The sequence below is a fragment of the Eurytemora carolleeae genome, unplaced genomic scaffold (assembly GCF_000591075.1).
Source record: "Eurytemora carolleeae unplaced genomic scaffold, Eaff_2.0 scaffold51, whole genome shotgun sequence".
Lineage (NCBI taxonomy): Eukaryota > Metazoa > Arthropoda > Copepoda > Calanoida > Temoridae > Eurytemora > Eurytemora carolleeae.
The window spans coordinates 272,293-288,539 of record NW_019396200.1 but is presented as its reverse complement, the minus strand read 5'-3'; the positions used below and the strand labels follow the sequence as shown (position 1 = coordinate 288,539).

Genomic DNA, 16,247 nt, shown 5'->3' with positions numbered 1-16,247 from the left:
AGCTTCATACACTTCAACAATATTCCTCCAGCTATATCCTGTACCCGGAGTTTAAAAATATCTTCACGAACCTCAATCCAGGGTTAAAATAAAGCACTAGCCGAAGTTCAGAAAATCAAAATTCCGGAGTTTATAACTTATTAGTCCAACTCGTGTTCCTGGTCAAGCCAGGACTTGATATTTTTAGGTTCATTCTGAACCCTGAATCTGTATCCTGGAACAATCTGGAACCTTGTATCCTGAGTTTAGCTTGCTACACTTGGAGCTTCGGCTGAATAATATCTGGTCAGGTACTGAGTGTAGCATAGCTAAGCTTTAGGCAGAAATCAACTTCATACATCAGTTCTTCATCAACCAGAGGTAGTTTCAGATACTGATATTCATTTAACCTAAACCGGTATATTCCTAGAGAATCTTTTTCTGATCACCCTTCCCCCGATTTGCTCTGATCCCCCTTCCCCCGATTTGCTCTGATCACTGATATATCTTAATCCTACTTACTACCGTTAAATCACAACTGAACCCTTTTTAACCCTGAATCGTCATCCAAATTCTGATAAGCAAGCTCTACTATTAAATACGCCCTTTTGCATGATATTGTACTAGATTCTATGGAACATTTTTAAAATGAAGCCTATCTCTAGGATCTAATACTATTTTGTACTGATAAACTGAACCAACCCTGTTTCCACAATATGTTCCTGTTTCTCAGCCTCCCTTTTTCAATTCTAACTTTGATTACCCCTCTCCCAGTCTCGAGAAATCTGTATAATAAAAGTTGTCTGAAGCTGAACCTGGACCTGGAGCTAAGGAAACCTTGAAGTTGAGAAGCATGATCAAGTTTGATATGGATTATACGGTGTTAGCTGGCCAGGGAAGAATATTCAAAGGGGGAGGGTGTTATTTTGAATATCCACCTGGCAAATTAGCCAAGAATACCGTTAATAAATATTAAGCTTTTCTAATTCTTCATTCTACAACCTACTACAATATATATTTAAAATACAATTTTTTAAGTTTCAAGTTTATATATCAACTGCAGTTGCATGGGGGGCAACAAAGAACGTTGGAAATATATATTTAATAATTTTGTTTTTACCACTTTTCAAAATAATGTCTATTATATTTATTTCTGAAAAAAGAAGTTTTGTTTACTAATTTAATTAATAAAGCGTTTGGTAAATTGAAACTAAGAAATCTTCAAAATTATTTTATTCAGGTTTTTGAAGTACAAACAGATAGACCATATATTTCATAGAATCTAAAATATATTCATAATTAATTATATTCTTTATTCTGAACAAGTATTTAACAATATAATTAGAAAATTCTATACAATGTTCAAAATGAACTGAAATAAATTCGACTAAAAATATTTAAGTCTTTGTCACAAATTAAAGTTTTCTTTGAAACCAGTTGGTGTAAACCTTCAATAGAACTCGTTTATTTGATCCCAACATAATTCATAGTTAGAAAAATCTATAGAATACGACATTTCCGGCTTAAATTTAGGCAATGTTATTAAGACATCTAATCAATTATTAAATTTTTTGTTCCCTTTGTAATAACACGAAATGAGTAATATTTTTGAATATAACTAAATATATTGTGTATAATTCAATCCAATCTATAGGAAAAAGTAAAAAGTTGTACTAAATTATGTAACCTCATGCAGTATGTAAAAAACTATGTTTAAAAAATTCAAAATTTAATTCTGATGTTAATTGTACCTTTAACTAGGAATAAATAATTTGTTCTTAAAAGATTCTTAATTCAATTCCTATTTAAATCCAATGGATAAAATATTTTTATTATTTAATGTAACCTTGCAAAATTTTTCAATCTCATTTCTCAGAAACACATTCATTCTATTTTTAACTAAAATTAATTACTATGAAGTCCTAACGTGATCGTGTTCATCGATGCATGCACAATGAGAATTATCCACAAAGGATGAGACTTCAGAGACGACTGTACGGAATTTGACTGTTTCCTTATGTTCACGTTTCTCTGCATCTGAACTTCAAGGGATTTAATTTACCCTTGGAATTGTCAGGTCGTCCCTACAGTCTCATTCTTTCTGGGTAACCCTGTACAGAAATTTAACGTCTCATAAATACATAATTTTAATAAAATAAATTAGTTGCTGTTAAATAATCACCAATTTTTATAATAACTAGAAATTTAAGGCGCTTCGCGCCCTTCTTTCTAGGCTTTCCATCTATTTAAATTGTGAACATTGTTTAAATTTTAAAAACAAAGAAAATTTTTTTTGCGGATTTAAAAAAAAATTGCGGATTTTCAAGAATTTTTTTTTTTACAAAATTAAATACCTTTAAAACACATTTTTTTAAATTTTTATCATTCATAAACCTTTCCTGTGGTCACGTGATGTCCCACACAAAATTTGGGCCCGATCGGTTCAGCCGTTTTGACGCTTATTGGATACAAACAGACAGACAGACAAACAAACAGACAAGCCAAATTTATATGATAGATTAGGGCTTCCAGTTCCACCGGATTTACCGTTTATTTTTGTGCGTAAATTCTAAGATCTTGTAAATTTAATGTGAATTTTGATACAAAATTACTTGATGCTTTGACGTTTCTCTATTTGAGGATTGATCCCCAGGCTTGAAATATAGAGGAATTGAGTCTTTGCCACAAACTTCGATCTTCTTATCTTTACAACCCAGTGTCGTAGAATTTAGATATTTAATACTATGAATTCTGTTAGATCACAGAGTCTACGTTTAAATATCAAAGGTTTATATCGTCAGATTGCAAAGATATAAGGATTAGAAAATTTGAGTTTAAGGCAAAGACTGAATTTCATGAACGTTAAATTTCCATGAAAAGGAAGATATGATATTTTGGTTTGAATTTTGGAATTGTTTGGGCCGAATCTGGTGTATATTATAAAATGATGCATTGTATGTATTTAAATATATAAATAGCATTGCACCATTCTCTGCTTCCGCTTCAGTTAATATAATGCTTTCCCTCCACTTCCTTACTGTCAACACAGTTCCGCTAGATTATACAGTATATATAATATACATTATACATACTCTAGCTTAACAAATCTTGGAAACTGTTTCTAGGGCAAAATTTGGAGTTTTGGCAGAGCAAATCTTGGAATTAAACTGTTTCTAGGGTAAAATTTGACACTTTGAGTAAATATTTGGATTTGTTTTTAGGACTAAATTTGGAGTTGTTGTAGAGCAAATTGTGGAAACTATTTCTAGGGTGAAAATTTGGAGTTTGGGCAGAGTAAACCTTTGAAACTGTATATCGGGCAAAATTTGGAGTCTTGGCAGAGCAATTCTTGGAATTAAACCGTTTCTAGGGTATTGACGTTTATCGGGCAAAATTTGGAGTCTTGGCAGAGCAAATCTTAGAAATAAACTGTTTCAGGGCAAAATTTGGAGCTTTGAGCAAATATTTAGATTTGTTTCTAGGGCAAAATTTGGAGTTGTTGTAGAGCAAATTGTGGAAACTATTTCTAGGGCAAACATTTGGAGTTCGGGCAGAGCAAATCTTGGCATTAAACTCTTTCTAGAACAAAATTTAGAGCTTTGAGTAAATAGTGGGAACTGTTCCTAGGGCAAAATTTAGAGTTCTCGCAGAGCAAATCGTGGAATCTATTTCTAGGGCAAAAATTTGGAGTTCAGTCGTGAGCAAATCTATGAAACTGTTTCTAGGGGAACAATTTAGAGCTCTGAGCAAATTTTGATAACTTTTCTAGGGCTAAATTTGGAGCCACGGTTAGGGCAAACCTTGGGAACTTAACAAAGCAAACCTAAAAACCATAGCTATGGCAAACACTTAAGTGGTGTAGGAATCCAAACATTGAGAAATCTAGCAAAGCAAATCTAAGAAACTAAAGCCCAAACCTAAGGCAAAAATAGGTATTTTTGGTAAAGCAAACTTAGGGAACTAAGGCGAAACAAACATCGGAAACTTAGCTAGGGCAAAAAATTTTATATCTAGCAAAGCAAATTTCTTGCCAAATTTAGTTAGGGATAACAAAAGATGTACCACTAATGCAAACATTTCAAACTTTAGCAAACCAAACATATATAGATATCTAACTCATCTTGTTCATGTAAAGAATATTATTTAATAAAATATATTTATGCATAATGCAATAAAAAATCTTTGAAATCATCCCAATAAACATGGGAATTAAGTGACGAATTCGATATCGTCTTTTTAAATAGTTCTTTGATTTAGTACAGTGATACCCACTGAGAAAGCTGTAATAGTTTCGTCTGCTATTTTCACATTTTGTTTGCTTATGTTTTGACTGCATACGGGTGTACTTAGTAAAACAAGAAAATTACAGTATACAAACAGAGTAAACTTGTCCGTCTTCACTGTTCATCTTGCGGAGACATTATAAACACATCTTAAAAGTCTTTTACCCTTTTCATAAAATAAATTCTAGCAGACATAATATTATGGCTTTTGAAATTAGGTATTACAATGCTAGTTCATTACAAAGACGATATCCAATTCGTCACTGAATTCCCATGTTTTTTGGGACACTCTGTATATTTGTTGTTCGTAACCTTAACTTTAAAAGATTCATATTCTAAAGTCATGAATTCCAAACATTTATCTTGGCTTGTTAGCAAGAAATACATTCTTTTTTCTAAATACTTCAATCTTTTACACTGTAAAGCCATACAACCTTTAAAACTCAGACGTCTAAAAAAACCTAGTAAAAACCAACTTTAAGCTAGGCTTCAGCGCCATTTCTATCGACCAATAGTATACCAAAATTTGACGTACAATTCTTCTTTATCCAATAGAATCATCTAAGCGAGGCTAAATGTTATATTTGTATTTGTAGAGTCTAAAATTTCTGACTATTTGAATGTTGAATGAAAGAAGTTATTGAAAATCAAACATTTAAAAACTATTCCTACAGATATTAGCGTAAAACAATTTAGCTTAGTTAAATTCCGTGGATATATCTACGTAGTTAGTCTTGAATAGTTTGAGTAAATATAAAAGGATAAAATACTTTTATTGTTTGAGATTTTAATTTAATAATTCAAATTTAAATCCCTCTAAAATTAAGAACTTATTTGATTATAAAAATTATATTTAAAGTGTCTAATTTTCAACACATTCAGCAACTCGAGCATGTGTTTGAAGCATATAATAAATCAAACTTGGAAACTTAATCAAAGACAACCTTGTAACCTATAGCTAGGGCAACTGTTGAAGTTTTCGCAAAGACGACCTAGGAAACAATAGCAAATGGAAGAGATAAAAAATTCCGAATTTGTGGGAAGAATTCTTTTTTGAGTAATAATTTGGTATTCCATGACTAAAATAATATATTTTATTGTTTTTTTTTTTTTTAATAATCTTAGTAAATAAAGAAACAAGATCACGCACACAGTATACTAAAACTTTAAGAAAAAAGTATGATGGCCAGGATAAGTGTTCCAATTTGGATCCGTCCGGAAATACAGGCTGTCCCTCGGAACAAAACAGTTTGAAGACGTCTTGAAGGTCAAAAAACTTTTAAATATATGATTTTTATTAAAAAAATGTGGTCTGCCTTATTAACGCGTTCAATATCAACGGATGTAGGAAATTTAATTTCAAATTATTCATTTTAACATTCGAGACGACCTTCAAGACATCTTCTAATTTTCATGTTTTGTGGAACACCCTGTGTTTATATACCAGCATTTCATCCAATCAATTCAAAGTTTAAACCCTAAGTTGAGCTTTTAGATGAAGCTTAGCGTTTCATTTTAATAATATTGTAACCTTTTAATTATTAATGTTTATTTAATGGTGTGATGAATAAATAACAGGTCAACAGACATAAAGTTTCTTTTCTCCTTTTCTTTAGTCCTTTTACCTTATTATGTAACGTTTGAATAATATAAAAATGTATTGAATACTGTACAGAACAATATTTTAACACACGGTGTTAATTTATCACAGGTTTCTATTCATCAGCATGTAGGCTGTATAGTACACAGAGTTTAATTAAGTACAATTATCTATATAATAAAGCTCTTCGTCAAACGACTGATTTTTTTGAGGGAACCCATGGGTACCCTTGGCCAACTAAGGCAAAACAAAATTTTTTATTTTTTTCTAAATTCAAATTTTTCCCTTCAAGATTGATTTTTTTAAATTAATTTTTTTAAATAGAAATATTTTTTCTTAATTTTTTTTTTAATTCCACGGACAACGCCGGGCACTTCAGCTAGTAACAAATAAAGCACTAACTCAAGAGTACTCGTGTCAATAGAGGATATTTTTGGTTAAAGTACCATTTACAATTTCAGCTACAAGGAAACAAGTTATCGGCACATTTGTAATATATAACACATAGCACACAAGAAGTATAAAACACTATACATTAATATGTAATTTAACAATTAATCATAAAATTAACTACTTCCAAGTGTACAAAAGGTTCACAACTTCAGTATATAACAAGGTGAAAAATTTAACTATCGTCATAATTTACTTTGAAAAAGAAGATAAATTGTGTATCTATAACTTAATAATTAAATATTTAAAACAGATCAGATGGTTAAAAAATTAATAAAAAATTTAAAGAAGCTGAAAAAATGACTAACATTATTACGTTTAAAAAAACAAATTGTATAAAAAAATCTCAGTTTCTCAAATTTTTATTTACAATTCTTTTTCTATAAAATAAAACAAGACATTCGTATATATATGTTGCGAATAGCCGGCCAAACGGCTGGACCGATTGGGCTAATTTTTTTTCAAGACACTCATGTTGTTATAAGCCAAAAAAAAATTTGAATTTTTTTATCCACGGACAACGCCGGGTCCTCCAGTTAGTATGATATAAATGCATAGTTTATAACTGTACAAGTGGATTTGTGTAAGTTCAAAAACTGTAATCTATTATTCTGCTTTCTAAATTTAAAGTACTCTTTTTAAAAAGTATTATGTGTGGAACATTATTCTTAAAAATATCACTTACAATTGACAAGTATTTTCCATATTTTCCATAAAAAAAATTCTGAGAATTGAACGTACCTGCATCTAATTCTGAACAATCTGGATTTCTAAAAATTTAAAATTGACTGTACAATATATTTGTTATGTTCGGAGAATTACACTAGCACATTGCACATTTTGCCAGGGGATTGATCGTATTTTTTTTCACGCAAAAATATCATGTTTTTCCTTGACAATTTTAAATTTGTCTTTTAGCAATTGTAGAAAAATAAATGATCACTTTCTAATATAAGAGAGATGCATTTTGCAAACTGGAAAGCATATTGCCCATACATTGCATATACGATGTAGTTTGCAGTGCCACGCATAGGATCAAACTGGATTGCAATAAAAGGATCTCAAGAGGTAAAAGCCATTTGTGTTAATTTTTTTGGATAGTTAACTTTAAACTTCAAATTATTCTAAATTTTTTAAAAATCTTCAACATGAAAAATGTGTGAGGTTTGAATTATACAACAAAAAGATAACAAAAATCATAGATTAATGGAAGACAGAAGGTTTAAGCTTTTGAGCTTTGGTGGGTTTGTATTATCATCTATGCATATATAATAGTTGATATATTAACTGAATGTAAAATTATTTCCGTGGATATGTTTTTAAACTTTTATCCAAGAATTTGATGATTTAATCTCCTAGACATCTCTAGTTTTAACCGAGGATTTCATGATTTAATCTTCTAAATATCTCTAGTTCTATTACGGTTTTCATCTTCAATGCATAAAATAACATCAGACTTCGTCCTGGATTCTTTTCTTGAACCTGATTCAACCTTGCTCATTCTCCTCTCCCTTCTCCGTCCTTCCATCTGCTTCACGTAGGCGTAGACTACTCCGCCCAATATATTCATTACCAGTCCTAAACCATTCATTATATTCATTATCAGTCCTACACCATTCATTATAGTCATTACTAGTCATAGTTAGTTATAATATTCTTTACTAGTCATAAACAATTCAATTGAAGTCCTAAACTATTAATTACTGGTATAACAGTCACAATACAACAATTTAGTAATTGTCCTAACTCCTAACCCCCATCATTACAATTTATATTACAATATATAACTAGTAATATGTTTTTTATATTCATAATAGGTAAATATAAAGTATTTGTATAATATATATATTTGCCATGCCTCTTGTATGGTTTCTCCATTATAGCTCATCCAGATGAGAAAATAATATATAATAAAATAAAAATCAAACAATACATCTACATATGTAGTACTTAACTCAGAATAAAGGGGGGAACTAATGAATATGAATATTGAGGAAAAGGGTCAAAAAGAAAAAAGCGGGGTGGGCCTCCTAGTAAGAATAAACAAATAAAATAAAAATTATCTTAATCCAGAAATCTAAAAAAAATTTCTATTAAAAATTTCTTACTATCTCCCCCCACCCCCCATTTCCGATCCAAATATTTTGTATCTTCTGTTTCCTTACAATTGGTGTAATGCAAAGAAAGAAGAATCCTGCTTAATACTTACTTTATATCCCATACATCACACATAGAATATATTACTTAGTCAATGCACTTGAAGATTCAGAAGTTATTTGTAAAATATACTACACTTGACAATATCTCATAAATATACTACACTTGACAATATCTCATAAATATACTACACTTGACAATATCTCATAAATATACTACACTTGACAATATCTCATAAATATTTATTTACACATCAAGATAAATCTCTTAACTATGATATTATAAGACATATTACACAAGAATCTTTAAGAGTGGTCTATTTAAAAAGTCTCAAAAAAGTTGTTAATTTGTTTTTAGAAACTATACTATGTATCTCCAGTATGCTGTTCTTTTAGCTTAAATCATTATCTAGTATACATGCTTAAAAAAGAATGAATGAAAAACCAACCTGCAATATTTAAAGGGTGGAACTTGACTCCCCCGAAAGTATAGAAACCAAGAACTGTCTGTATAACAGATTTACAGTGTCCAACCATACTCGTGGTGAGCGCACTGCACACTGCCGCGCAAAGGAACTGGGAGTAGGTCAACACACTTCCACTCACTTAAACAAAAGCAAGATAAAGCAGAAAACAATGGAATGCATGTCGTCTCTGTTCTTCCTTTTAACTAAATGTCCCAAATGATTCTGTAATTTGGATTGTTGTAACTGATATATGTAACATTTAATTTATCAAATTACAAAATCAATGACATTTAATAATTGAAATAAAAAGACTTCCACATAAAGGTGGTTCCTTAGTGTGGATTACTCTAATTGAGACTAAAAACTATTAAAAAAAAATTGAGAAAATCTATTGAAAAATCAAAAAAATTCTGGCAAAAGTATAAAATTTTAATTGCGTTGATAAAGAAAGTTCAGTAATATACAGAATCATAAAGTTGTTGTGAATTAAACATAGAAGGATTTGGTTAGATTAATATTTTGATAATAAACCCGAGTACTGCTTACTGCTTACCTACTAATAATAGAAAAACATAATAGAATGATGCAACCTCATGCAATAAACTGTTTGCAACCTAAACATTAAATACATTTTAGAGATTAAATCCAAACCGATCCGATCCGATCCGATCCGATCCGATCCGATCCAATCCAATCCAATCCAATCCAATCCAATCCAATCCAATCCAATCCAATCCAATCCAATCCAATCCAATCCAATCCAATCCAATCTAATCCAATCCAATCCAATCCGATCCGATCCGATCCAATCCAATCCAATCCGATTCCATCCATTGTCCGATCCAGTGGTGCTTAGAAAGTTGGGATCCATCGCAGTATGCAAATCCGGATAATGATAAAGAATATTAACTTTTTTTGCAAGTTTTGCTATTTTTTTCACAAAGAGCAAGTTCCCAAAATTTTTATCTTTTGTATTCGCAATTTACTAGTAAAAATTTGATTTACTCTTTCAGGTATAGTAGTGTTTTAGTCATGTCATACTTAAACTTTATGATCCATTACACCTGAATTAAAGTATTTATAATTTAATATCAAATCTCAAACCAATCCATTACTAAAAAAACCAAGCCATGAATGGAAATACTTCAAAAACATCATCGAAAACCTATTTCTCTCCAAACTGTATTACCTTACTCGGTTCCCCTAGAACTAGAGCCATAGTTAAGAAGACGGGGAGGGTGTTGTATGCGTTGATGTAGATCATCTCCAGCGTATTCTTGTGGTTAAACTCGGAGCTCTTCTGTACCAACGTCAAGTAGGACGCCTGAAACAATATACCAGGTATCAAGGGAACCAGGCATGGTTAAGGTCACAACTATTAGTTATCTCTGACAAGTTATTTTTGGCCAGAATTTGAAATATTCTGCTTTTAAATTTAAGAATGAAGAATGATATATGATAAAATATGAAGATGTAAAGATTGTTCCTGTACCTGTGCAAAGACGGATAAAGCTCCCATAGAGTAAGCATACTGATCAAACTGTAGATCTCCTAGAGCAGCTAGCACTGCTCCCAGAGTAATTATTCCTATAGATGAGCTGAGGAGGGCCGAGGGACGAGGTTTCTTGAGCAAGGTGACTGACAGGATGAGACTGACCAGCGGGCAGCACCGTTTCATAGCTCCGTACATAGGAATATTCATGCCATGAAGGGCTATCAGGGAGAGTGTAGAGTGTAAAGCAAAGGTTAGACTGGCAGGGAGGAATTCTATTCCGTCCTGTAAACTGAACCAATGCATTTTCAGAAATCCTTAATTAAACACCACTTTTAGTTTAGAGACAAAAACACAGGACACAGTCCTGGGCTTTATGTCTGGTCGGGATTTAAAATCATCACTAAAAAAATATTTTTCCAAAATTTTTGAAATTCCACAAAAATCTTAAATTTTTCATTTGAATTTATTCCAATGTACAAAGCAATTTTACTTTTTAGTTTAAGAAAAAATAATAAAGTCATAAACTATCATGATCTTAGTGCCCTTAAATAGAATCTATAAAAGTTAGGCCAAATGTAATAAATTAATGTATTCTATCTAAATAAAGAACTGATAATAATTTGACTTGATAGTTTAAAATTGAATAAAAAGTAGGATTTTCTATCGGAATTTCGTTGCGCGGAATTTTTCTGAGTTTACAGAGCTGAAAACTTTAGAATGGTGGATATCAGGATTAAGGCTTAAACCACTCTTTTTCTTAATATCCAGTTTAAATATTGCTTGTTCTCCACATGAATTTAAACTCCAGAGAAGCAAAATGATCTGACAATTGGATATTTCATTCTAAAGTTTTCAGCTCAGAGCTGAAAACTTTTGTGTTGGATATCCAGAGAAAGAGTTTCTTAAATTAATATCCAGATTAAATATTGCTTGTTCTCCACATGAATTTAAACTCCAGATTAATTATTCGACGGGATATCTGGATATTTCATTCTAAAGTTTTCAGCTCAGGACTCTCAATTACGCGCAAGTGAAATCCACTTGCGTTGTAAACCCTCAAAAAAGTCGTGAAATAAAAAATATAATAATCTCACCTGATATCCGTAGAGAATCCAAAAGAATTATTGTAAACACCATCTGACAAGCCATTATCGTGAAGGGATAGTTAAACTCATAGCTGGATACAATCTAAACCAAGGATATTTAAACTCATAGCTGCATACAATCTAAACCAAGGATATTTAAACTCATAGCTGGATACAATCTAAACCAAGGATATTTAAACTCATAGCTGCATACAATCTAAACCAAGGATATTTAAACTCATAGCTGGATACAATCTAAACCAAGGATATTTCAACTCATAGATGGATACAATTTATAAATAAATAAATAAAATGGTCAACCATCATCCCATGGGAGTCAGGGTTAAGCTCTCATCAAACCGTACCACCATATTGGTTGGTTAAACCATAAACTCATAAACTAAAACTAAATTTAAACTCAACGAAAACGAATATTTCATGTTGAAACTTGAATAGGCTTTCAGTGGGAAAACAGGATAGGCTATTAGAATATAGTTTGCACAAGTGACTGATTAAGAAACACATAAAATTATTATAAAATGAATAAAAAATATAATAAACAGGCAATTGGCAAAGAAATGACATGTAGAGTGTTGAATACAAAATACAATGTAAAGTGTACATTTAAGCAAAGAATATATTTCCAAAAACACGTATTTGAACTTAATATGTGAAAATGTACTTTACTTTCCTTTACTTAAATTATCTATGTCATATTTTTGTCAAATGTCATATTTCTTCACAATTTATGAAAAAAGATTTAAATTAAACAGGGGAAATATATGTTTTTCATAGGAAACGTATAAATAAGGTAAAAAAGCTGGAAGTCCCATTTTTAATTTTTGGACAAATCGTGTAAAAAAATTCCACCTTTTGGGCTTCTTGGACTGGAAATTTTAATTCTTAAAAAAGCTTGTCTGGAAACAGGGGCGTACGAGAGCAACAATTTTGTGTGCCCCCCCCCTTGGCAACATGGTGCCCCTCCTTAAAATAAATTATTTATATAATTAAGTGGACTCATAAGACACTTCCTCTTAATACTGTGTTGTAAGCTTCAATGGGTGAAAAAAAGATGGAAACGTTTCTTAAAAATATCTATATTTTCAAATTCATAATTATAAATAATGATATCAAAGATATATTTACAGTGAATGAAGTATTGATTACAGCTTTTTTAATGAAACTTTTCTAGGTAAGGGCAAAAGTGAGATTTTAAAGTATTTTAAAGTCCCTCGTACGTACGCCCATGACTGGAGATGAAAGAATTCACTCCGAATAGAATTACATAAAGTTACAGGAAAATCTGGTTTGACAGAAGATTTTCTGCATCCTCAGCAAAGTTTGCTACAGTAAAAGTTTTATTCTAATTTAACTGCTTTTTTGATAGAGAAAATATTTAGTCTGATTCATTCAATCTAATGGCTGTCAATGGTGATGCATGAAGTTTTAACTCTTTAAATGCACGTAACAAAATATACAAAAAAAATGGAACAAATTGTACTTCATGCCTTATTATACTGTACTGTGCTGTACAGTACAGTACAGTTCAGTGCGGTACAGAAAAGTAAAGTAAAGTATTGTACTTACCGCTTTATTAAGAAAGTTCATGGATATGCTGCAGATGAAGTAGAAGAAAGCGACCGAGAGCACCTAGACCAATAAAATCATTACTTTTTGAAATACACAAGATCAAAAAGTTTTGATATTACATCGTTTTAAACAAAATAAAAGATAAAAAATGTACCAAAAATTTCTAAACCTCTTGACTAGTAAGATTAAGTTAGTTTTAAAGAAAGCCTTATTTTTGAACTGATTTTATCAAAAAAATAACTTTGACTAATTATATTTAATTTTATGATAATTGCAGCATACCTTAGAATTAGGTAAAACCTTGTCTTTGTCTTGCCTCGACATTTTTAATCCTTAACATAAATAAAAATATAGAGCCTTTAGAAAAACTTGCATTAACATAAAAATGCATTTATGTTTCGCATCTATATATATATATATAACTAAAAATCAATCATCAGAGCATGCTTCTCAGTTTTCATATTTATAAATACAAATTGTTTCGGATTGCTCCTCTTCAGTTAATTAACATAATATACATAAGTAATATAATACATCATATAAATATAAGTAGTAATTTCTATTTGTTTGTTTGTATGTCTATTGTCCGATCATAACTCAGGAACCCGAGTTTCCTCAAAATATGTTGGGGTAACTTGGTAGAACACAGCAATATTCTGAGTTTGATTTAAAATATGTTGGGGTAACTTGGTAGAACACAGCAATATTCTGAGTTTGATTTAAAATATGTTGGGGTAACTTGGAAGAACACAGCAATATTCTGAGTTTGATTTAAAATATGTTGGGGTAACTTGGTAGAACACAGCAATATTCTGAGTTTGATTTAAAATATGTTGGGGTAACTTGGTAGAACACAGCAATATTCTGAGTTTGATTTCAAATTTTAGGTTGAGTGGCTTTACTTTTGAGTATGTTTAGTTTGCCGGCAAAGCTAAGTTAACGAGCTAGTAATGTAGGAACCGCAACAACGTAGGGGGAGGGGGCAAAATATTAAATGGTTGATATTCTATTGTTTTTTTATCGTTATTTTCCTAGAATTTATTTAATGAAATAAAACGTATTATATCATATCTGTTCGGTTCCATAGTAGTAAACCTATCGTGTAAGAATTCCCATTATTACACGGTTCAGGAGGAACAATTTTAATATTGTTCCCTTCCTAGCGTTTAAGAATGCTTATTCTTACACTGTAGGTGCAGAAATTTCATTCTTTAACGCCAGACCGTGTAAGAATGGAAATTATTACACGGTCAGAGCGTGAAAGAATGTATATTCTCACACGCTCCGAGCATTAAAGAATGGAAATTATTACACTTCTTAAGGAATATTCATTCTTACACGCTTCTTATATTGATCTTTTCAAATTGGTCTTAACTTAATTATTTTGTACTGACAACATGCTCAGGACAAACTCACCTTTTTCTTTTATATTAATACATGCAGACTTACCTTTTTATACTTTAAAATAACATGCTCACTTACCTTTTTCTTTAATGTTAAAACTTACCTTTTTTACTTTAGTAAAACATGCTCACTTACCTTTTCATGCTCACTTTCCTTTTTCGTTTTTTGAAGTATTGATATATCTTTATTCAGGAATTTCTATTTAAATCTTAACCTTAGTCCTGACAGAAGAGTGGAACCCCCTGTGTTTAATTAACATTTTCTAACCTTTCTAAAAAATATAAACCATGTACTTAAAGCCTTCCATTGGACAATTTCATCAAACTACCGAGTCTCAAAGGATACTGCCCGACTGCCTACTTTATTCAATTTGTTTTTGGTTTTTCTTCATTGCAAACAAAGTTTGGTGGGATTTTGCAAATCCCTGCATATTTGTAATAGAATGGTTAGAGCTTTTCAAAAATGGAAAGGTTTGTCATGTCTTCACAATTTCAATTATTTTTTTTTCACTTTATAAAGTTTTAAAGTACCTCAGCCTGAGTCAGAGATGATGAAGTGAAACCACAAACAAAACCAAAAATTTTAGTTTATAAAACGTATCATTGAAATACTATTGTCACAACCTTTAGTGGGGTCTTAGAACTCCATACTCCATAGCAATGAAAACAAACCAGTAAATCTTGCTTAATGAATAAAAGACAAATATCTTAGATCAGTTCATGTCGAACTGATTCTTACTAGATAACCTGATTTATCTCCTCTTTTTGGAAGATTTAGGATCTAATATCCAGGAAATGATTTCTTTTGTAAATGATTTCACGATTTTGTTCAGGAGATTAAGACAACCCACTACAATACCTTCTCCCCATCTAAAAAATACTCAGGGCACATTCAACATGCTGTATCTAAATGTAGTATTTACTTGACAAACAAGCAAATTCATTATATATTGGTAAACAAAAAAACTAAACTATGGAAACAATCACACCACATGCATTACTTTCAAATTAAGAACCAATTTTTACATATTAAATGGCTTTAAACATTTTAACATTAGAAAAATAAAAAAACAGTGTTAGTCAGAACAAGAGCATAGAACTTATTTGCAACCTTTCATAATGTGATCTGTTCCAACTTGAAATAGTTGGATTTCACCAGAATTATTTTTTACTATAATTTCTTGGGTATGCGCCCATGGAACCTCACAAATATGATATAATACTATTCTTATGAGGATAAAAATGTAATAATGGTATTCTTAAACTCGATGAAATAATCTTGATGCATTCTTTAACTCAGGCCTGCGGCCTTCGTTAAAGAATACATCAAGATTATTTCATCTCGTTTAAGAATTTCCATTATTACATTTTTTTCCTCATAAGATTTTCATATTACGTCCCAAAGCTTTGATAATAATAATGATCATAAAGAGGCAAAATGCGTGAAAATTTTAAGGAAGCTAGCTATTGAAAAGTTTAAAAAACAAAAAGTTAAAATTATTAAAAAAACATTACCTCACAGCAAAATCACAGCTTGAATAAATATGTTAAGATGTCTCCGAGTGCCAGTTAACTTTGTTCCAAGATCTAGGCCTGGCCCAGAGATTTTAAGGAACCCAAGTTTACTCTGCCCCCAGATTTAGGCAAAACTCGGAGAATTCAAGATGGCTCCGGTGCAAAATTAACTCTGCTTCCAGATGTAGACCGGACCTGGAGATGTCAGGATGTCTCCAAACCCA

At 31.1% G+C, this 16,247-nt stretch overlaps 1 protein-coding gene across 1 annotated transcript; it reads right to left on the bottom strand.

Annotated features, from left to right (window-relative positions):
* Nucleotides 1-6,763: 6,763 nt before the first annotated feature.
* LOC111697929 (UDP-galactose/UDP-glucose transporter 7) lies at nt 6,764-16,198 on the bottom strand. The gene is made up of 9 exons (XM_023468085.1): nt 16,024-16,198; nt 13,388-13,437; nt 13,103-13,165; nt 11,525-11,618; nt 10,428-10,744; nt 10,125-10,259; nt 9,489-9,549; nt 8,918-9,073; nt 6,764-7,890 (listed from the first exon to the last, which is right to left on the bottom strand). Exons 2-9 carry the CDS (start codon nt 13,427-13,429, stop codon nt 7,712-7,714), a joined length of 1,047 nt encoding a protein of 348 aa, XP_023323853.1. The 5' UTR covers nt 13,430-13,437; nt 16,024-16,198; the 3' UTR covers nt 6,764-7,711.
* Between the last annotated feature and the right edge of the window lie 49 nt (nt 16,199-16,247).

Excerpts from the sequence above, each read along its gene's own strand:
- LOC111697929 (XM_023468085.1), bottom strand. The coding sequence starts at position 13,429 with ATGTCGAGGCAAGACAAAGACAAGGTTTTACCTAATTCTAAG. Across the intron at positions 9,074-9,488 it reads TGTTTTTCTATTATTAGTAG|TGAGTGGAAGTGTGTTGACC; the intron begins GTAAGCAGTAAG and ends CTTTTGTTTAAG. Across the intron at positions 7,891-8,917 it reads CCACCCTTTAAATATTGCAG|GACTGGTAATGAATATATTG; the intron begins GTTGGTTTTTCA and ends TGAATGGTTTAG.